This window comes from Onychomys torridus, chromosome 6 (genome assembly GCF_903995425.1).
Source record: "Onychomys torridus chromosome 6, mOncTor1.1, whole genome shotgun sequence".
Classification (NCBI taxonomy): Eukaryota; Metazoa; Chordata; class Mammalia; order Rodentia; family Cricetidae; genus Onychomys; species Onychomys torridus.
In genome coordinates, this window is record NC_050448.1 from 63,013,120 (window position 1) to 63,036,888 (window position 23,769).

At 42.7% G+C, this 23,769-nt stretch overlaps 1 protein-coding gene across 2 annotated transcripts in view; it reads left to right on the forward strand.

Moving 5' to 3' along the window:
- The window catches only part of Sh3d19 (SH3 domain containing 19), a 175,007-nt gene that overhangs the window by 72,878 nt on the left and 78,360 nt on the right, over positions 1–23,769 (forward strand). For both annotated transcript variants that reach the window (XM_036190048.1, XM_036190049.1), the window contains exon 2: positions 6,120–6,159. In XM_036190048.1, the coding sequence (XP_036045941.1) occupies positions 6,120–6,159 (40 nt within the window). The remainder of the gene's footprint in view (positions 1–6,119; positions 6,160–23,769) is intronic.

Below are 23,769 nucleotides of genomic sequence, written 5' to 3' on the forward strand. Positions count from 1 at the left end.
GCTCCTTGACCTGCTGAACTGTCCCAGACACCCTAGCATGTTTTCTCTTTGTTTGTTTGAAGTTTTAGAAAAGCCTGTGAAACTCTATATAGCATGCAAAATTCTACCCACATTCTATCTCTGTCGAATCAGTTTGCTATCTTTTAAAGAGTCATCAAGGACTCACGAGCCCTATGTGGTTTTGTTCCGTCATATAATGGATGGGTTTGTTGTTTTATTTAAGCTGCTTATCATAAATAAAAAGCAATAGCATTGTTGGACAAAGATCACCTTGGGTGGCTAATGATGGGGATATAATGCGTATGAAGAATGTGTCATCAGGCAGTTTCTCGGTCATGTGCACATCACCGAGTGACTGACACAGAGCCAGGTGGTGGAGATCAGTTCCTAAATGAAACCCCTTGATGCAGTCAAGAGATACAGTGGATGCAAGATGAATGAGGCTGCAGTGTGCTGCTTTATAGCAAATTTGTATTACAGAGAAGGAATACGCTCAGAAACAATGATTAAAAATAGAGGATAATAAATACCTAAACCAGCAACGTGGTCATCATTATGTGTCCTGTTTAATTGCATGTGCTACACTCTCATGAGTGGCAGCACATGGGGTGTGTTGACACAGCATCCTACAAATGTGTTGCACTGTGACAGCATGAGAAGCATGGTGTCTCAAAGTCATAGGAACTTTTAGCTTCATTACAATATTTGGGACCACCAGTGTGTATGTGGTCTATTGCAATCTTACATAGCACATGGCTAATCCTCTTTCAGATATATATGCCCTTACATTAATATTAAATGATTAAAAGATTTGTATGGGATTGGTCCATGTTTTTGACATAACAGAATAAACTGAATGTGGAGACAAGTGCATGTCTGTTAATCCTACATACTAAAGAGGATGAGGCATCATTTGAGGCCAGTGTAGGCCACATAGTAAGACTCTTTTTTTAAACACTGGGCATGGTGGTGAGCTTGCGAGGCAGAGATAGGCAGATCTCTGAGTTCTTAGCTACTCTGGTCTATTCAGAGAATTACAAACTAGCCAAAGCTATATGGTGAGACCCTGTCTGAAAATACACACACACACACACACACACACACACACACACACACACACACACACACACTTTAGGGCTGCTGAGATAGCTTATTGGGTAAAAGGGGCTTGCTCTGCAAGCCTGATGACCTGGATTCAGTCTCCAGCTCCCAGCACAGAAGATAACCAACTTCTGAACACTGTCCTTTGATGTCCATATATGTGCTATGGCATGTGTGTGCCCCCCCACATGTACACACACAGACACACACCACACACATATACCACATACACCACACACCACACACACAAACAATAAAATCTAAACCAGTGGTTCTCAATCTTCCTAATGCTGTGACCCTTTAATATAGTTCTTCATGTTTTTGTAACCCCCAACCATAAAATTATTTTCATTGCTTCTTCAATTTTGCTACTGTGATGAATCATAATGTAAATGCCTGTTTTGTTTTGTTTTTTTGATGGTCCTAGGTGACCCCTGTGAAAGGCTCAATCAGCCCCCAAAGTGTCAGGATCCACAGGTTGAGAATCACTTAATCAACATATACAAGCACCCATGCTAGAATTTTGATATGCTTGGGAGTGTGATACAGACTTTCTAAAAGATTTTTCTCCATCATAGAGACATTTTGACACTGTAGTATGAGGTGTGGAAGAGATTCCCTTCACACTGCTTCCCTCTCTGCTGTGAGTTTATCCTGTGTTCCTTCCGGAGCTTGAGTCTTTCCCCTAATTTCAAAGAACAATGTAAGACCTTTCTTTCACCTCTGTCTTCAGTTCCTAAAGTAAGCTAGTCTCTGTTCAACAAGGTTTGATTTTTCTCTCCAGTTAAGTGATCAAAGCCAAATCATCAAAGCCTGAATATCTTACAACAGACTCTGGCAAGTTCTACATTGGCCGTTCTTCTTAAGTTTTAACCAAAGCAGAAGATGACATGTGCTTTCTTATCATCTTTATTTCAAAGTGTTTATCATCTTAGATCCAGAGTCCTCCAGAAGGGTAGGGTCTGTGTGGTCATCCCCTTGTCAGAGGGGACCCATCTGGTGTACCATCTAAACACATAAACATCGGACCACATGTGGTAGTAGTTTAAATGTGAACGGCCCCCATAGCACATATATTTGAGTGCTTGGTCCCCAGCTGACGCAACTCTCTGGAAAGGATTAGGTGTGATAGCCTTGTTGGAGGAGGTGTGTCACTGGGCGTGGGCTTTGGGGTTTCAGAAACCCACACCATTCCCAGTTAGCTCTCTTTGCCTCCTACTTGTAGATCTGGATGCAAGCTTTCAGCTACTGCCCCAGTACCATGCTTGTCTGCCCACTGCCATGCGCCTCCTCATGATGGTCATGGTCTTACCCTCTGAAACCGTAAGCCCCAGACAAAGTCTTCTCTAAGTTGCCTTCAGCACAGTGTCTTATCACAACAGTAGGAAGTAACTAAAACATATGTGCTCTGTGTCTCAGAACCAGAAGTTGTCATGAAAGGGAAATGTGTATAACCTGGAGTTCTCACAGAGCCTCAGACCTAAGACAGCTTTCTACCACCATGCTAATTTCTCCAGTCATTACCGTGTACTGTGGGTTCTCCATCATACGCCCCACCCGCATCTTCCCATATTACAGAAACATCTGAAGACTATCAGCTCTGCTTTATTTTCTTTGTTGTTTGTGGTGTGATAATCTGCCATTTTAAATAGCTTTAATAACCAAGACATTAATAAATGAATGTAGGACAGGGAATACAAGGTGTGTGTGTGTGTGTGTGTGTGTGTGTGTGTGTGTGTGTGTGTGTGTGCTAGTTATACAGTGTAGCTACAAATCCAACAGGCTTTGTGTGGTTATGCATTATAGCCACAAAATCCAACGACGTGTAACCTCATACAGAGGGCACACTTTTAGCCTTTGCATGACCTAAACTGTCACCCTTTTCTTGGTGCATTCTGAGGTTTAATTCTGAGGTACATTCTGTGATATGCAGTATTTGACAGATAAATATTTGGGGCTTTTTCTTTTTAGTGATTCAGTGGTAAGCCTTTGAGCCAATGATTATTCATATCATTGCCAAATATGCCTAAGCCCAGAACCCCTCTTCCTGCACCACATACATTCCTTTTTTTTTTTTGGTTTTTCAAGACAGGGTTTCTCTGTGTAGCTTTGGTGCCTGTTCTGGATCTCGCTCTGTAGATCAGGCTGGCCATGAATTCACAGAGATCCACCTGGCTCTGCCTCCCAAATGCTGGCATTAAAGCATCCGCCACCACTCCCCGGCTGTGCACATACATTCTTTTCTGATTATTTAAAATTTAGAGAGGTTTTTAAAGAAATGGAGAACAAATCAGAAAGTCTTTGATTTGAAATAAATGAAATTCATACTCTTTCAGCACTGTGAATGGCCAAGATAAAATTTCCATGTTTGCTATCAGTCTATTCATGCTCTTCTTAAGATTTTATCCAACTGCTTTGTTTACTGTTGGCAAGGAAGGAGAGCCTGACTCTTCTCTCCATGGTTTGTTTTGTTCAGTCCTGGCTTTTGGACTGAAATAATCACAATGTATTTCTTGACAGTTGCACACTATTCTTCCCTGTTGTGAAAATTGCCTTGCTTAAAATAGAAATGCATAAACTATGAGGCTATTTGAAAAGTATAAACATAAGACACAGACAACACACACACACACATCCCACGTATTTTTATGCATTTTAGCTAAAAGATGACAGATCGCCAAATGTGAAGTGAGTTTATCTGTATTCTTTGGGGGAAAAGGATCAGGGCACGGACGTGTTTTTCAATTTGTTCCTAATGTTGAAAGTTGAGCGTCTGGGGATATTGTAAGCAGTGGGTAACTTATCCTCACATCATCATGGTGTGGGTTCCTAGGAGTAACACATTATAAACACTTGCATATGTATTGACATAGGAATCTCATCCGTAATACTGTGGGAAGGAAGGCGTTTGTATTTTCTTAGAGCAGAAAGTACCGAAATGACCATAGGATTTCCTGTTCGAACCAAGAATGGAGGAGAGTTGCGAGCCATCCGCTTCCTGAGTGGCCACATTCCAGATGTGCAGACTGGTCATAGCACATCTGCCAATCAGAAGGGGCCCTGCAGGGAAGCCCTTGGATGCTGAGGCTTGTTTACATGCTCATGACTCTGTTTCTCCCTCCTCCTGTGTGTTGTGCCACTGGGAAGATTAGTGAGGGATCATGCTAGCACATGCCTAGATAAACAAAGTGCCTGAAACAGGGTCGACACTGGAACCTGGGCGTCCTGGGCAGAGTTTTAGCTCTTTGCTAGCCACAGGTAAGGGCTGTTGCTTTGTTGAGAGGATAACTGCTTCTGACAAGTTTCTGGCTTTACCTTTGTTAACAAAACAAGCAGGCTAAAAGATACCAAGTGTTACTATGACTTCAGTGCTCAACAAGTGGAAAGTCTGCCGTGGTTTTTGCTTAAGGGAGGAGCAGACGGAGTAAATTAAGACCGTTTTTAAAGGTACCGTAACATTCAGGGTGTAGAAATTAGACCCAGAAACATTCAGGGTGTAGAAATTAGACCCAGAAACGTTGGCATTGTACACTTAGAGGGCAGAGCATCTAAACAAGCATGTTTTACCTTACTTGTTTGTATTTTCTTAGAGCAGAAAGTACCGAAATATTCTTACTTGTTTGGAAAATGGTGTCTTAGTATATACTGATCCTTTGGCTTCAAAAGGCATTTCTTGGGTGGATGAGCTGGCTCGGTAGGTAGAAGCGATGCCGCCAGCCAGAGTTCTTGTCACGTAAGACTGCTGACGACTGTGTCTAGTCCCGACCGCGTCTAGTCCCTGGAACCCACAGTGGAGGAAGAGAACCGAAGCCTGTGAAAGCCGTACACACACACACACACACACACACACACACACACACACACACACACGTGAATAAACAGAATATCTCTTTTTTATTATAATCCAATGCAGAAAGATGGGACATACATGCACCTTCGTGTGTCTTATACTTTCCTCCCTTTCTTCTTGGGGTCCAGTCTTAGCATGCTTTATGTCCTGCTCCACCAGCAATGAAATTATGAAACTGGGAGTGGGGCTTATTGTCTAATCTTCGCTTTGTCTTTAAATTAATTCTTCCTTGTTAGTATTGATTCAGATGATGTTACAGAAAAGTGTGTTTTGATAGTATTCCCGTGTGGTTCCTTTTAACATCAGGTAGGGCTGTGTTGTGGTTTGTTTATTTCTTTCAGTGTTGATTTTTGCATAACACTGAGCCTTTCTTCAGTTTCCTTTCTTATTTTGAAGTGTTTACCAGGGAATAATTGTTACTTGAACTCAAATGAGCAACTTGGGAGTTGATTTATATAGTATTTTGTAACAGTCTAGAAAATCATTTTTGAGCAAGTCAGGCCCCTGAACTTTTACACACAGCTGCCTTTCTCACCCGGAGCACAGTTGACATCTTAGGGCGTTGTCCTGTCACTTTTGGACAATTAACAGCATCTCTGCTCTCTCATCCGAAGAGCTCCTTCCTGCCCTGTTGTGACAACTGGAATGTTTATATGTACCACACTGTAGCTAATTATCCACAAAACATTCTTGAATGTTCTGGATGGGAGAGAGTTAAGGCTGTACTGGTCTTGGTGTGTCTGCAGATGTTGCCAGATGCTCATTTTGCTCCCTCCCATTCTGTTAGAAGCTCCTGCCAACCATGATTCATGGAATGATTTTTTGGAGCTGAGTAATCTGTGGCTTTTCAGTTTCCTTACTTTCTTTAGCTAAGTCTTTTTAGTTTCAGCAAAGCCTTTAACACAGCAAAGATCTTCTAAAACAAAAATCTGAAACGTTTTCCGAGTAGACAATTTTAACAAACCATCAAAAAGTTTTATGTGTCCTATGTTGTGTGCTTTTGATGTCCAAGTCAAGCAGATCCTCTCCACTCCAATGAAGAGCACTGGGAAAAACACAGCTACCCCGAACAGTCCTTTGTGAGACCCAGTGGTGAGGCAGCTGGAACATACAGCCTCTTTCCTATGACTTTAACGCCTGTGTTGACTTGTGACTTCTTTCTTTACAGATCGCAACGAGCGACATAAGCCAGAGCATCGTTCTTCAAGGTATGAGTTTGTAGTATTTAATGATTCTGTTTAAAGTTCCTTGTTTGAAAAACTATCTGGGAGCAATGAAACTGTCCTTTTTGGGTTGACTGTTATATTGAACTCAGTTATGGCAGTCAGAGAAACTTCACAAGAGAAATGTTGTTCATTCTCTGAACAAATGACATCACTGAGTGAGCGGGCAGTGTTCTGCACTGAAGATTCCTTTCAGGGACAGATAAAACATTCTCATTTTCTTCCTTTTATAACTCAATTCCCTCTCCTCCTTCTAACCAATATTTTAAAATACACATTGCTCTTTTCTTGATTACAGCATAACACAGACTCAACATAGAAACACAGAAAATACGTTTTAGATGTTAAATTGTTGTGTGTGTATGTCAATGATGTATGCATATGGGGTCAGGGTACATGCTGCAGCGTGCATGGGTTAAAAGACAACTCTGAGGAGCCAATTCCTCCTTCCACCTTTATGTGGGGCCCAGGATCAAATTCAGGTTGTCAGGATTCTATAGCAAGTACTGCTGAGCCATTTTGCCCCAGAAAATTTTGTTTTTGTTTTGTTTTGTTTTGTTTTGCTTTGTTTTGAGTCAGGGTTTCTCTAGCTTTCCTGGAACTTGATATGTAGACCAGACTGGCCTTGAACTCACAGAGATTCTGCCTCCCTAGAGCTGGGATTAAAGCTGTGCCCCACCACGCCTGACATTTTTTTTTTTTTTTTTATAATTACAAAGCATTAAAAAACAAACAAACAGGGCTGGAGAGATGGCTCAGAGGTTAAGAGCACCAACTGCTCTTCCAGAGGTCCTGAGTTCAATTCCCAGCAACCACATGGTGGCTCACAACCATCTGTAATGAGATCTGGTGCCCTCTTCTGTATACATAATAATAATAAATAAATACATTTTTTAAAGTATAAATTAATATGAAAATAATATTTAAAAAACAAACAAACAAAAAACCAACCTTTACCAGTACCAAAGAATATTTCTAAAAATCCTTTCAGACTTGAAAGAGTAGAAACTGACTTCCCCTCTTTCTAAGTAAGACTGGAAGGCTGTAATAGATATTTTTAATCAATTTCTAGAAAACTATAACTTTTTTACTATTACTTTCTCATTGTTCTTTACTCCATTACTCTTTCTTTACATTTTGTTTTGTGGAAAGTGATAAAGTAGTGATACTACATTTATTAGGTTTACTGGTAAACTATACCCTAGTGCTTTTTCAGGGGCTCAAATCCTAACGTGTACTGAGCTCAGTGAATCAAAATATAAAATTTCTGAAGACTCCCAGTTGTCAGTCAAATCAGTGAGAGTTTATCTGAAAGGAAACATAGCTGAGTGTAATACTGGCCTTTCTTCAGGTGTAATATACACATTATAATTCACTCTTTATACATGGCTGGTTCTCAGTCTTGACAGATATATATTTGTGTGTGTGCATGTGTGTGTGTCCATGTGGGTGTGCATGTGTTTGCATGTGATGAGTGTGCATTGTGTGTGCATGTGGTGAGTATGCATTGTATGGGTGTGCATGGCATGGCATGGGTGTGGAGATCAGAGTACAACTTTGGAGGTGTTTGCTCTCTCTCCTACGTTGTTCTTTGGATCAAACCCAAGCTGTCAGGCTTAGTGGCAAGCTCTTTACCTGCTGGGCCATCTTGATTTCCCTGTAAGGTCGATTTGTTTTTTCCAAATACAAAGTTAAAAAAGAAGAAAAGCAATGGAAGAGAACTTTGAGAGCACACTTTATGGGTGATGTAAAGTCAGGTTATTGCATGGCATAGTCCTTGTGAGGTGAGAAGAAAACTTTTGGGAGTCAGTTCTTTCCTTCCACTGTGGGTTCCTGGTAACTTGGGTTTTCAGGCTTGGCCGCAAGCACCTTTACCTGCTAAGCCATCTCATTGGCCCATGATGCCACTAAGTTGGAAGAGTAAATTCTAGAAATAGTTAAAATAGTACCAACCAAGATTCATGAGACCCTTGGCACACTGAAGGTTGAGGTGAACTGAACAGTATAAATTTTAATATGACACAGATCCTGACACCGAAACATAAGAGACATAGAAAAGACAGGAGAGGGTAGAATTTTAAGCAGCACATTTTTTAAAATGTGAAGATTTAGCTCTTTGTAGATTTACCGTGAGTGAGAACCTTTGTGATTGTCTTCATATCCCCCAGAGATCTGTACTATTAGATTATTTGGAAGGAGCTTTAGTGCCCTGGGTTCACCAACCTTTAAGAAACACAGTATACCATGCAGTGGATAGATTGATATTAACAAACAAAGCAGGATCTCACTCCCTGTCCCAGAGAGCTCACTCAGAAAGTCTGGAGTGGGTCCTTGAAGACTATGTGTTAATCAAGGCCTCTGGCGTTTCTGGTGCACAGCCAGGCTGGGGCTGTCTGGTCTCAGAAGCAGCTGCTGACTTGAGACAGGTAGAGGGGAACACAGCCCAATCATGGAAAGATGGGGACAATGTAACCTATTCAATTGTTAGGTGTTTGGGACAGAAATGGTATCTGGCTTCCAAAACTGGAGACTGACACATAAAAGAGACCAGAAGACTCGTTCTTCGTGGTTATTGTACCTATGTAAGGGTCGTCCTGAAAGTTGGAGGCATTGCTGATTTTGAGTCTGGGAAGAGAAAAGTACAAAGTGAGTCTTGACTCCCATTAGAAACGAAAAGGTAGGAAGTGCCCACCTGAAGGAGTCATGGAAAACACATATACTGGGGCTTTGGGGGAGACGGCTCACTCAGCAGTGTATTTGCTGTGCCAACACAAGGACCTGAGTTGGATTTCCAGCACCTGTCTTAAAAACAAACTAACAAAATCCAGGTGTGGCCAGACAGGCCTGTAATCCCTGGGAAAAGAAGACAGGAGGGCTCCTAGGGTTACTGACAGCTAGCTTAGCCATTCAGTGAGCTCCAGGGTCAGTGAGAGACCGTCTCAGAAAATAAGAAGGGGAGCAATCAATAAAGACACTCGATGTTGATTTCTGCGTTCTCTCTCTCTCTCTCTCTCTCTCTCTCTCTCTCTTTCTCTTTCTCTCTCTCTCTAACACACACACACACAGAGTAGGTTTAAGAGGATAGTCAAATAAATTTAGGATGATTTGAGTATTTTAAAAATAAGATAATATATTTTAAATATATACATCTATGTATTTTATATATTTTTATATATTTGAAACCAGGGTCTCACTATGTAACCCTGGCTGGTCTTAAACTCACAGAGATCCTTCTGCCTCTGCCTTCTGAGTGTTGGGATTAAAAGCATGGAACACTATGCCTAGCTAGATTAAAATACACTGGAATTTTAAAAATATATTTATTTATTAAAATGTTTTTCATTTTACCTACCAACCCCAGTTCCCCCTCCCTCCCCTTCTCCCGCCTCCTCACCTCCCTCCCACTCTACCCCCATCCTCTCCTCAGAGTGGGTAAGGCCTCCCATGATAGTCAACAAAGTCTGGCATACCAAGTTGAAGGAGAGCCTAGCCCCTCCCCATTGTATCAAAGCTGAGCAAGGTATCCCACCACAGGGAATGGGCTCCAATAAGTCAGTTCATGCACCTAGGATAAGTCCTGGCCCTGCTGCCAGGGACCCCACAAACAGATCAAGCCACACAACTGTCACCCACATTCAGTGGGCCTAGTTTGGTCCCATGCAGGTACCCAAGCTGTCAGTCCAGAGTCAGTGAGCTCCAACTAGAACGGGTCAGCTGTCTCTGTGGGTTTCCCCATCATGATCTTGACCCCTCTTCTTTGGATTTTTTTAAAACCGTGTAGAAGGAATGATAACATTAGGAAACCATCAATGTGCGGTTTTCAGTGCAGTTGTTGACTGAGGCAAGGATCATTGGTGACAGTTTACACCCCTGTAGAGTTGTTGGGTAGCTGCTTAAAAGATAGCAGAGGTTTTGGTTGCACAAGGGGAAGTTGCCACCTTCATCAAATGGTCACCGTATCTATCCTCACCAGCAAGAGCCTGGCCGTCTCCAGATGGGGCACTCAGCCACCAGAGTTCTTAGATGACAGTCCTAACAGAGCGTGGGCCCTGGACTGTAGTGTCTTGAAAAACACAAAGAGAGCCGGGCGGTGGTGGCGCACGCCTTTAATCCCAGCACTTGGGAGGCAGAGCCAGGCAGATCTCTGTGAGTTCAAGGCCAGCCTGGGCTACAGAGCGAGTTCCAGGAAAGACGCAAAGCTACACGAGAAACCATGTCTCGAAAAAAAAACCAAAAAAAAAAAGAAAGAAAGAAAAAGAAAAAAGAAAAGAAAAACACAGAGGCTGAGAGAAAGTTTTACATTAAAAAAAAAAAAGCTAAAAGAGCCAGATGTGGTAAACACCTGTAATCTCAGCTCTCAGGAAGTGGAGAAAGGAGGATTCTGAGTTCCAAGTCAGCCTCATACATACATATATGCATACATGCATACATACATACATACATACATACATACAAACATATATACATATGATTAAAAGAGGCATTCGCAAATAAATTTGGTGTGTGGATTTGATTTTTTTTAATTGAGATAAAAAGAATACCCCACCCACCCACACACATACAACACAAAAAAATAAAAGAAGCAAATTTTAAATGACTCGACTTTTAAAGAGATTGGAGGCGTGGCAACTAGGGAGGCTTCAGTGGGGATTTTGTTTGTAAACCTTGCTTGTTTAGATAGAGAATAAAAATGTCATTCTCTGTAGACAGATGCCAGAGTATCATCAGGGGTGACATGTTTTATGTTTACAGTCTACTCTCAAATAATTCATGGCAGAAAAACAGGGGCAGATGAAGAAGCAGAGGTATCACAGGAGAGTATTAGTGACTTGTACATAGAAGAAAGGCATATGTGTGTGAATTTTATTACTTCTCCAGTCTTTTTATAGACTTGAACATTTGCCATGCATGTATTTAGAAAAGTACATGTGTGAGCATCTGCACAGAGGTCAACCTTTGGTGTCGTTCCTTGGTGCTGTCCACCATTTCTTTTTAAGACAGTCTTGCAGGGCACCGGCAGCTCACCCCGTAGCCTAGGCTGGCTGACCAGCAAGCCCCAGGGATTCATTCACCTGGCTCTACGTCCCCAGACCTGGGCTTACTAACACAGCCAGGCTTTGGATGCCTGGGTTTGAACTCAGGGCCTCATGTTTGCATAACAAGCTTTTAACGAGTGAGCTGTCTCCAAGCCCTGACTTGAACATTTCAGAGTAGAGAGTAGCAGTGGGAAGAACCGTCTGAGTGTTCGCAAAAATCCCAGAAGACAAATGTGCCTCTGAGGGCAGAGCTTGAAGGGGAATGGATCTCTACACAGTGTGAGGAAGCATTTCCTGTCAGAGCTGATCAAAGAGAGGCTGTTCTGTGAGCAAACACTGTGAAGGAAAGCTAACAGAGCTGGTGCTAGGGAGAAAATAGAAAAAGATTCCTGGGTGACTAAGCTATTCTTCAGTTGTGTCAGCCCCTCGATTGCTTCACAACACGTAACCATTTGTTTGGGGGAGCCGGCTCCTGAGGTGGAGCTGGATTCAAAGGAAGGGATGACTGGCAGAAACTGAAGACATCGGAATCATGTATCTGAGTGACCAAGACTGGCTTCTTGGGGTTGAAGTAGCTAACCCCATTGAATAAAAGATAGAGGGACTGCCGTGGAGGAAAACAGTGGCTTCAGTTGGAAAAGCTTGGCCCTTGGCTTTATTTATTCACTGCGACCCACACACACCTGCCTTTTAGGGTACACTCAACCTCTCTCTTGTTTTCTTGAGACAGGCTTTCTTATGTTTAAATAGCCTCTTAAACTCACTACGTAAGCCCAGGCCGCCCTTCAGTTTGAGAGTCTCCCGACTCAGTCTTTCATTGCCCATGGTTCATACTCCGCTTCTTCAGATGGACTTTTAGATGCTGGTGTTTATGTCTCAACTATTTCTGTACATTGCTATTTTAAAGTGGACTGTTTTGCTCATCCACTGTGCTGCCATCTGCACAAGGAGCCAAGGCCAGCTTTATTTTACTGATGTCAGCATTATCTCCATCATAGTTGACATCTCTGTCCCTGGGGCTTTGTTGGCAAAAGCTTTGAGAGAGCCATTGATCACTGACAAAGCCTGGAAGTATGGGTTCACTGGGGCTTCAGACCTTCATCCACTTCCTTCAGGGTAGCATTGCCATCAACGGGATGGGTTCCACAGGATCACTCTCCCTCCATTAGAGCAGGAACCAGGTCAGCTCAGACCAGATCCCAAAGTGCAATAGGAGCCTAGAGGCTCTGCCAGCCACTGAGAGGTGAGAGAAAAACAGAGACCTGGAGACTCATCCTAACCCTTCCTTTTCCAGGAAGATTCTGGGTTTGCAGGCTGGATTTTCTACGTTCTCTTTTCACACTTAAAAAAACAACAAAAACCTCAGTGTGTAGAGCAGAGCCTTCTTTTATCTTCTTTGAAGGTCAGGCCTTTGCTGCTTCCTGTTAAAACACACTAACCTTGCAAATTCCTAGGTTCTGAGTGAGGGGCAGGGTGTCGCAGATGTCTCTCTTTAGGTTGCCAGGTGAAAAGGCGTACCTTTTCTACACGAATACCCTAACAAAAAGTAACTTAGGGAAGGAAGGGTTTATTTGGTTTATAGTTACCGATTACAGCCCACCATTTTAGAGAAGTTAGGTAGGAACTCTGAAGTTAGTCCCATCGCAGCCACAGTTAAAAGCAGAGAGGAACGATTGCACCCATCTGTAGCTGCTCTCATCCAGCTTGCTCATGTCCTGTGGAGTTGAGGACTCCTTGCTCAGGGAATGGTGCCTCCCAAGTGGGCTGGGTCTCTCCTATATGAGTGAACAATCAAAACATTCCCCTAAATAGTCCTACATCAACTAACAGACAAGACAGCCCAACAGGAATATTTCCTCAACTGAGGCTGTCTTCCCAAGTGAACTAGTTAATTTTCTGCTCTTGTGATACAACATCATGACCAAGGCAACTTACAGAAGAGGGTTTATTTTGCTTCAAGTTCTAGATGGGCAGGGTCCATAATGGTGGAGACATCATGGCAGAAGGTGGCAGGTCTGGTGGCAGTACAGAAGCCAAGAGCTCACATCTTTAACCACAAACACAAAGCAGAGAAAGTAAACAGGAGGTGGCCTGAGGCTTTTCATCTCAAAGCCCACCTCCAGTGACATACTTCCTCCAGCAAAGCTAGACCACCTAAATCTTCCCCCAAACAGTGCTGCCAACTGGGAACCAAGTGTTCAGATGCCTGAGACTGTGGGGGTACACATGTTCAGTCAGACTACCACACCAGGCGATTCTAGGTTGGCAAGTTGGCACCAGAAACTAACCATGACAGGCACTTCAGTGTTAGGAGAATGCGAAGGCTCTTTTTCTCTTTACTCTGTGTGCTTTGCCTATCAAAAGGAAGCTAAGCCAATTGCCTTCTGGGAAGGCACATTAGGTGGCTTTCTTACTTCTCATTAGCCTCTAAGCCAGTGGTTTTCAACCTTCCCTTTAATACAGTTCCTCACATTGGGGTGACCCTCCACCCATAAAGTTACTTTTTGCTACTTCATAACTGAAGTTTTGCTACTGTTATGAATCGTAATGTAAATATCTGATATGCAGGATAGCTGGCCTGTGACCCACAAGTCGAGAACCACTGCTCTAAGCATTAAGTCCTGTGTAGTTACATTCCTGCTACCAATTCTCTATCCTATGTCCATGGGGAAAAGACATACATTCTCCTTTTCTGGTTCTTCTAAGTCAGTATGATTCATGGAGAGTGGGGTAAAACTGAAAGATTCTGACAGGGTAAGAAACAAAACTTGGAGAGTAGATACAGAGTTGTGCCTGATTGCCAGTTTAGAGTCTGCTCATGGCAGTTTTATGTGCATGGTATATAATACCTTTAAGTACCAGATTGCCATTATGATGATGATCCTATTGATCCTAATCCTGAAATTCCTTAAGGATGATATCTGAGAAAGTGCAGATGGGACGTCAGGCGACCGTACAGTGGTCACTCCAGGGCTGCACCCTCTCCCAAGAGTTACTCTCCCCTAACTGTGTGAGCATGGGGAGGAGGACATGGACATGAGGCACATTAGCAGAGCAGCATAGTTAAGGCACCACTGCGTGAGGCTTAGGATGGAAACCTCAGGGACATCGCCTTGACCTGTTTTAGAGCATCACCCAGCTGTGTCGTGGAGAGAAACAAAGGCACCCTGCAAAGGGTTAACAGCCTCGCAATTACTTTTGTTGTTTTAGTAAATTAAGATCCTCTGTTGATGTACAATTCCAGGCAGGAGCTGGAGAAGGATGAAGCGTTTGCTCAGGTGGAGCTCGTTTATTCTGGAGCGATAAACCCAGGGTTTTATTCCTGGAAGCCTTAGCGCAGTGAGTTGTTAGTGACATCACAGCCGGCTGCAAAGGCTTATGGCCCATCTGGGTTTTTAGCAGCCCTTTGTCCGTGGGGTGGAGAGGGCGGAGCACAGACCTAGAGAAAGTGGACTGATGCAGTGGCTGCTGTCTGACCCGATTTCAGTACACACTGTTTAATCCTAGCTTAATTTGGAGGCTGGAGAGATAGATGGCTTTACTGCTCTATTTTCCCGGTTCCGGTTCCCAGCACCCACGTTGGGCCCCTCACAACTGCTTCTAACTCCAGTTCCAGATGATCTGGCGCCCTCTTCTGACTTCTACAGGCATTTGCACCCATGTGCACATACCCACACATAAAAATTTTAAATAAACTTTTTTTTTTTTCTTTTTTGGTTTTTCGAGACAGGGTTTCTCTGTGTAGTTTTGCGCCTTTCCTGGAACTCACTCTGTAGACCAGGCTGGCCCCGAACTCACAGAGATCCGCCTGCCTCAGCCTCCCGAGTGCTGGATTAAAGGCGTGTGCCACCACCGCCCGGCCCTAAATAAACCTTTTTTTAAGGACTTGAGTTAGTTTCAAAAGTCTACCCTAATTCAAAGTAAGGCAATAGGAAAGACTTTATCTCATTTTAAATATTGGAGCTACAGTATTTTTTTAAAGTTAAGGGTTATCTTTTCCCCTTCCACAGAACCAAGTCTTCACAACAAATGTAATTCTAAGTTATTTACAAACTTTGCTCACCTTTTAGGTATCCAGAAGCAAAAGCCAGTCCATTGTCACTTTGAATAGAGATGAATAGTCCACACCCAGGAATGATCTTTGAGCAAAAATTTAATCGTCTCTATTGTTCTCTTAATTCTAGACGAGCATGTTTCTCCGAGCAGAGGGAAAACATTCACAAATACTAATGAGAGCATTTTTTAAATATATAAAGTGCTTTATAAAAATCTAAGTGAGATCTCCAGTACACATCAAATTAAATTTTTATTTAAATTTGTAACTTTCTCCCCCAGACATGGCTATTAATAACATCTAGAAAAAAGTGCTGTGAAATAGTGTTGGAGAAACTAATTAGATAGAAGTAGGAACTAAAGATAATAAAGAATGTTAAGTCCTGTGGCAATGATTGCCATGAATAGATTAGAAACTCCTTTACCACCCCATGAGCCTTAAATTACAGATTTCAATGACTTACGGGGACTGAATAATGAGATATTTCATCTCAAATATTTTATCTCCTACAAGAAAATAATTTACAGCAGCAAAGAAAGCGGGGGGTGAAACAAAACCTTTAAATCTACTTTTCAAGAATTATCACATGAATCTCGATATTCCTAAAGCCTTGTTAAAATTACCTATCATAATCTCTTTTGGGGACCATTCAGGAAATTCAGTGATATTTTGTTTAAAACTCACACACAAGAAAGGAAACTTGAAGTGATTTGAGAATGTATAATAAAGAGAAAAAGTAGCCAAGGTAATTCTGAAAGTCAAAATAAAGAAGCAAAACTGAATTGCTTGAACAAATATATAAGATTGTCTTTGTGACTGAAGAGTACACAGTAAGTTTTGTTTTGTTTTAATTTTATGTATATGGGTGTTTTATCTGCATAGATGTCTGTACATACCTGGCCAGAAGAAGTGTCAGATCCTCTGGAACTGGAGTTTTAGATGTTGTAAGTTTCAATGTAGGCTCTAGAAATTGAACCCAGGTCTTCTGGAAAAACACTCAGTGCTCTTAACCACTGAGCCATCTCTCCAATCCTCACAGTGAATCTGTTAAGCTTGACAAATATAAGCCATAACAAGATTATTGGGCTGGATGAGATTTTAAATTTAGGTTATCTGATTATGTCAGAAAAATGTAAAAAGGAAAGTGTGACCATGTAATACATGTAAGTAACAAAGATTAGTGCCCAAGATTTAAATAAACAAACAAACAAACTTCATTTCAGGAAAAAGAAAAAAGACAACTCAGTAAAATGGGTTAAGGAATTCACAAAAGATGAAACTTAACTAAGAAAAGAGTATTTAAGCCAGAGGTGGCAGGCACACACCTTTAATCCTAGCACTTGGGAGGCAGAGGCAGGCAGATGTCTGAGTTCAAGGCCAGCCTGGTCTACAGAGTGAGTTCCAGGACAGCTAGGGCTACACAGAGAAACCCTGTATCAAAAAACAAAAACAAAAGAAAAGAAAGAGAAAAGATTGTTTACCTTCCTAACACAAAATCCTGCTGGTTTGGGTATACAGTCACTTAGCTCAGTGCGAGTACTTCCTGAGTACTTCCTGGCATGCCGAGAAGCTCAGGGTTCAGTTGGGGTAGGGGTGGGGGTAATGAGATAGCCCTTCGCTTCTGTTGGGATGACAAAGAGTTCAAGGACTGGGCTGCCAGTCAAACATGAAACTTGGCACAGCAGTGAGGACAACTTTATTCAGGGCCATAGCTTAGGTATGTAGACCAGTGCCATGAGATTTGGCAATAGCAGAGAGAGAAAGAGAGAGAGAGAGAGAGAGAGAGAGAGAGAGAGAGAGGGAGGGAGGGAGGGAGGGAGGGAGGGAGGGAGGGAGGGAGGGAGGAGGAGGAGGAGGAGGAGGAGGAGGGGGGGGAGGGAGGGAGGGGGGGGAGGGAGGGAGGGGGAAGGAGGAAGGGAGGGAGAGAGAGAGTGTTTGACCTTGCCTTTGAACACAGCATGGGTATTTGTAGTCAAGGCATGGAGGTCAAGGACATACATGTTTGCAAAAGTTTATACACGTAAGATAATAAAATAAGTTGAAAAGAAGCAGGGTTACACAGTAACATGTGTCACTCTTTTTAATAATAGAGGAATCTGTGGTATTTACTTTTACCTCTTAGATAACTATTCGAGACTCTTGTGGTTCAATATCTGTCCTAGCCTGCTTTCTGTACATATGTTTGATATAAGTGGATCTGTGTATGCATGGATATATGTGGTGCATAGTTACAAAGGAACACACACATATATTCCTGACAATTGGTTTTTTTACAAAGTGAACATATTTTAGAATTCACTATTTTCTAACTACTGTATAAAATTGTTCAGCATAGCTTTATATCATTTATTCAACCAGTTCCTTTTGAGTTATGTTTAGATTGATTCCAGGTCACTACAGTTAGAAGGTGTCCTGTAGGAAACGTCTTGTACGTAGATCTATCTGTAAAAACTCTTACTGTTTTTTTCCTAGATAGACTTTAAATTTTTTTATTTTATGTATGAGTGCTCTATCTGCATATACTCCTACATGCCAGAAGAAGGCATCAGATCCCATTATATGGTTGTGAACCACCATGTGGTTGCTGGGAATTGAACTCAATACCTCTAAAAGAGCAGCCAGTGCTCTCCAGCCCTTAGATAGACTTTTTTTTTTTTCCCCTCATTTCTATTCTCATAGTCATTTTAAATATTAAATGTTTACATGATTTATATCTCTGCCTCTGCAATTTCAGATGCCTCCATGGTGATATGGTGCCTAGGGAGGGACTTAAGTGCAACTCAGAGAATATTTATAGTGCAGAGTTAGGTAAACTCAGAAATAGAGCTGATAATGTTAAAGTTACAGCATTCATTATGAGTGTCAAAAGCTCCTGGTTTTCAACATTGGTACCTGTCATTGATAATTCTCAACATTGGTACTTGTCATTGATAGTTCTCAACTTTGGTACCTGTCATTGATAGTTCTCAACATTGGTACCTGCTGTTGATTATGGTTCTCGGCACTGATACCTGTCACTGATGGTTCTCAGCATTGGTATCCATTGTTGATCTGGGTTCTAGGCATTGGTACCCATTGCTGATGTTGAGGTTTCACTTCGGCATGTCACCATCTTCTCATTATAGTTTTAAATAGAATGTCTGAACAAAAGATTTACCTTGTTTTCTGCTTTTCTCCTTCTAAGTATGTCTATTAAAATATCGCGCTCTCCTGGGCTCCATTTAACTACTGTAATTCTGTAGTATTTCCCTGCCCGTATGTTTTGATTTCTGCACCTCTGTAAGCTATAGCTTGTGTGTAATTACTTCTTGGCATTATGTTTTGTGAGCTATAACAGAAACATTACTTTTGCTCTAGGATCTGGGAAGTTTGAAACAAGGTGAAAAATTAAGGTGCACATGGGTTTTGTGAACGAAAGAACCCTTTTGCAGAGGGAGCTGTGATGACATGGATTGTGCTGTTTTGTTGTCGTTTAAGAAATGGGTCCTTAGCATTTCCCTGTGGTGCGATGGGAATGAAAATGAAGCGTGCGTGTTGTGTCTGTTGGATAATTGAAGTTTTATCAGCTCACCTACTGCCGCCATCAGACTTACTTGGGAGCTTTTCTGAAGTTGCAAATTAAGCAGCAGGCAGCCAGCTTTGGGCCAGCTAGCTTGTATTTATGTTCTCTCAAGACAGGCCTGTACGGCCACCATTTTTCAGCAGCCCAGGGAACACATGGAACTCGTGATCCTTCGATTCTTTCCCCTCTTTCCTTGGGTTGTATTTTATATTCGTTCTTGACCTTTCCGCACTATAATTTAGAAGCACTATGATTTATCTATGGCTCTGCAAAGCCAATATCACAGAGACTTCGGTTGAGTGAGCTCAGTCTGTCCTTAGGTTATGGTTATCCCAACCAATCAATATCCTTGTAAAACGGGGCTTTAAATTTTATTTAAATATGCCCCTTACTGGCATAGCACAGACCACCTTTTTCAAGTATATTGGTTAGGACTATAAACTACAAAAAAACTAATTCATAGAAGAATCTCAGTCTAGACAGAGTTGGTTAAACACAAAAACATTCCATCAGCCTGGACCTCAGACCTCTGTCTCTTCGACAATCAACAGCTGCTACTCTGAAGCCCGCGCTTCCTATAGCCTGTAGCTAAAACCTAGTTAGTCCAGAAATCAGGACTGGAGCTCACGGGACCCAGGACTGGAACTCACTGGACACAGGACTGGAGCTCACTGGGTCTGGGACTGGAGCTCACTGGACCCAGGACTGGAGCTCACTGGACCCAGGACTGAAGCTCACTGGACCCAGGACTGGAGCTCACTGGACCCAGGACTGGAGCTCACTGGACCCAGGACTGGAGCTCACAGGACCCAGGACTGGAGCTCACTGGACCCAGGACTGGAGCTCACAGGACCCAGGACTGGAGCTCACTGGACCCAGGACTGGAGCTCACAGGACCCAGGACTGGAGCTCACTGGACCCAGGACTGGAGCTCACTGGACCCAGGACTGGAGTTCACTGGACCCAGGACTGGAGCTCACGGGACCCAGGACTGGAGTTCACTGGGTCCAGGACTGGAGTTCACTGGGTCCAGGACTAGAGCACTGGACCCAGGACTGGAGCTCACTGGACCCAGGACTGGAGCTCACTGGGTCCAGGACTGGAGTTCACTGGACCCAGGACTGGAGCTCATGGGACCCAGGACTGGAGTTCACTGGGTCCAGGACTGGAGTTCACTGGGTCCAGGACTAGAGCACTGGACCCAGGACTGGAGCTCACAGGACCCAGGACTAGAGCTCACGGGACCCAGGAATGGAGCTCTCTGGTTGATTAGAGAAGTCTCTACATAACACAGCAGAACTTTCACATCAGCCCCAGCGACAGATTTTGCCCCTTCTGCTCTAGCTCCTGTGGTAGACAGCTCAGCTCTGTGGCCATGCTGGGATCATCCTGGTGCGCAGCCCTTGTGACTGAACTGAAAGTAAGATGTGTGTCTTGAGGAGGCTTGTCTTGTCCCTCCATCCTTTGGGACAGGAGGACTGAGAATTAGTACCTTCCCTTTGGTCATTGGCTGGGCGGTGGTGGCGCATGCCTGTAATCCCAGCACTCGGGAGGCAGAGCCAGGCGGATCTCTGTGAGTTCAAGACCAGCCTGGTCTACAGAGTGAGTTCCAGGAAAGGCACAAAGCTACACAGAGAAACCCTGTCTCGAAAAAAAGGAAGGAAGGAAGGAAGGAAGGAAGGAAGGAAGGAAGGAAGGAAGGAAGGAAGGAAGGAAGGAAGGAAGGAAGGAAGGGGAAAGAAAAAGAAAATGAAAGAACAGAGGAAGCGTGCCAGCTGTCTCAAGCTTCAGAGAAGCAGTGTCTAAAGGACAAACCTTCAGCCACACCTGTTTCCTCAAGATAAGCTGTCCTTGGCCCTCTCGTCCTGCAGGCAGGCCAGGGGTGCAATGCAGGCTGATAGGCAGGACCGAATGCTTACCCCAGCCATTGCCACTTTGCCACTAGTCTGCTAGTAGAACCTGAAGAGGATATCTGGGCGGAGGGAGTCCTTAGAGACTCAACTGCATTCTTCACCGTTTTCCATCTGGGGAATTCTGTCTTTAACACCTTGGCTCTTTAAAATAAAAAGTGGAATTACATGTGTTTAATTATGAAGCAGAATATATTCATGATGGGAATTTTTGAAAAGACAAGTATATAAAAGAAAGGAAAATCACCTAATCATACCTATCCATGGTTAATCATTATTACATTTTAATGTAGTTTTTCTGATTTTATCTTTTCAACTAGATTCTGACTTTAATATGGAAAGAGGTTCATGAATATGCTATTTTAAAATTACTGCTTTTATTTCATTAGTTCATGAAAATTTTCCCATTTCAATAAATATTCTTAAAATTATGCTTAAAATTTTTTATAAAAATAAAAAATGTTTGCTATAGAAAGTCTATTAAAAACATCAAGAAAAAAATGTCACTAGTAGTTCAAAGGTTACTAATGTCAGTGTATTGATGGCTTGGCATTTTACTATAAATGCTTGTAATGTACTTGTGATATAGTTCTTCACAAAACAATAACAAACAAATGTAAGCATCTCCCCATAACACACACTTTATAGTATTCTGTCACCGTCCCCCCCCAGCTGAGGACCGAATCCAGGCCCTTGCGCTTGCAGTGTTATCCACTGAGCTAAATCCCCAACCCCTATAGTATCCTATCTTGTAGGTGTAGGATATCTCTCGTTATCTTCCTGTCACCTGCCGTTTCAGTAATTTCCCTCCCGCTCTCCTTCCCACCCTCACTGTCCTTTTTTCCTTCCAAAAGGGCCTCACTGTGAAGCCCCAAACCCTCAATCCTCTGCCTCTGCCTCCTGAGGACTGCCTAGCTTCTTACTGTTAGTAAATAATGCTGTGAGCATTCCTGTGTTTGCATTTTATCAGCTGCCACTGATTATCTCATGATAAATTCCTCGTGGTGAAATTGATAGAGAAAAAAATACAAATAAACAGTTTGGGACTTCATGTGTACAGATGGTCTTGGATTTAATGATTTGACTTACATTTTTAGATAAGGCTAAACGGTGATATTCAGTAGATAAGGGGTGTGTGTGTGTGTGTGTGTGTGTGTGTGTGTGTGTGTGTGTGTTTACATTTGTATGTGATTGTGTGGGCATATAGAGATCAGAGGTCAACCTTCAGGGTTTGGCCTGCCTTCCACCTTGTTTGAGACCTGGTTTCTCTTTTAGACAAGGAGTATCTGTACTGCTAAATGGCTTTGATGAAAGTTTGCATTCTCACTTACTCTACAACATCTTTTTTAAAGCTCTTCTTTTGCCCTGCATTATTTATGGGTATAGCAGAAGAAAATAACAAAAATATTGGTTTTTGTAAGGGTGTAGCTCCGTGGTAGAGCACTTACATAGCACTTTGCAAGACTGTGGATTTAATATCTTTCTCTCCGTCTCTCTCTGTCTCTGTCTCTGTCTCTGTCCCTCTCTGTGGTGATACATTGTGTTCATATATATATATATATATATATATATATATATATATATATATATATATATAGAGAGAGAGAGAGAGAGAGAGAGAGAGAGAGAGAGATTACCCTAATAAAACTGATCTGGGGTCAGAGAACAGAACAGCCACTAGATCAGACATAGAGACTAGACAATGGTGGCACAAGATCCAGAGGCAGAGATCCATCCGGATCTCTGTGAGTTCAAGACCACACTAGGAACAGAGCCAGGCATGGTGGCTCACACCTTTAATCCCAGGACTTGAGACCTCATGTCTTGCTTGGGAAAGACACACGCCTTTAATCCCAGGAAGTGATGGCAGGAAGCAGAAAGGCACGAGGACCAGGAACTAGAGGCTTTTAAGCTTTTAGGCTTTTAAGCAGGTCACCATTTGGGTGAGGCCTCAGAATCTTTCAGTCTGAGGATTCATGAAAACAGGATCGGATGAGGAGTTGTTGAGGTGAGGTTGGCTGTGGCTTGTTCTGCTTCTCTGATCTTTCAGAACTCACCCCAATATCTGATTCTGGGTTTTTTTATTAATAAGACCATCTAAGGTTCATGTTACCTCTCTTCTTCCCTCTCCCTCTTCCCCTCCCACCTCTCTCTCTCACACACACTCACTCACTCACACACATTGTATCTTTCAATTTAACTCACATTTTTTATTAGAATGTGATAGGAATTCCAGCCACGCCCCCACAATCATGCATGCCCCAGCGGAACACTTAGTCATTTCCAGTCATACGTCCTACATAACCCATGCATTTTGTGGTCACGTAAATCGTGTGTGGAGTGACCACATGATCTATGCACATGCATAGGGTAGCCTCATGGGCTCATGTGTGCATGTGCAGGGTGGTCCTTAAAAGATGGACTGTGTGTGTGTGCATGTGTGTGTCTGTCTGTCTGTCTCTCTGTGTCCCCACCCCTTCCTTCATGTGTCCTTTCAGCAGGCCTGAACACGTCTATCGCTTCTCCCTTCCTCAATAAAACTGTTGTTAGTGGGTTTTGTTGTGTTCCATGACTTTTCCTTAAAGGGTAAGAGAGCCACCAACAGAATGCTCATACCCAATCTGTTATCCATTCCTGTAAATTTTAATCAGACTCCTAATCAACACTTTCCAGCCTGTATTTGGAAAAGGACCATGCATGCTCAAGTTGAAGAACCTTTTAGGATATTCTGAAATGACCTTTCAAAGGCCCACTGCAGCTACGTGGGGCTGCCCTATTGGTGGAACCATTCCAGAGGACTGTAGGATGGGTATGAAGCACTGTTCTTCAGGCTGCCTGGATTCAAATCCTGACTTCATCATTTAGGAGCTGGATTCCCTGGGGCAAGTTTTGGTCTTTCTTTACTTCAGGTTCTTCAGCAAATAGAGCTAATCATTGTAGCTGTCTCTTAGGTTTGAGGTACTTCTTTAGTTGCCATATTTGTTGGAAACACATAATGAAAGGTAAATGTACCTATATTGATAGATACATTGG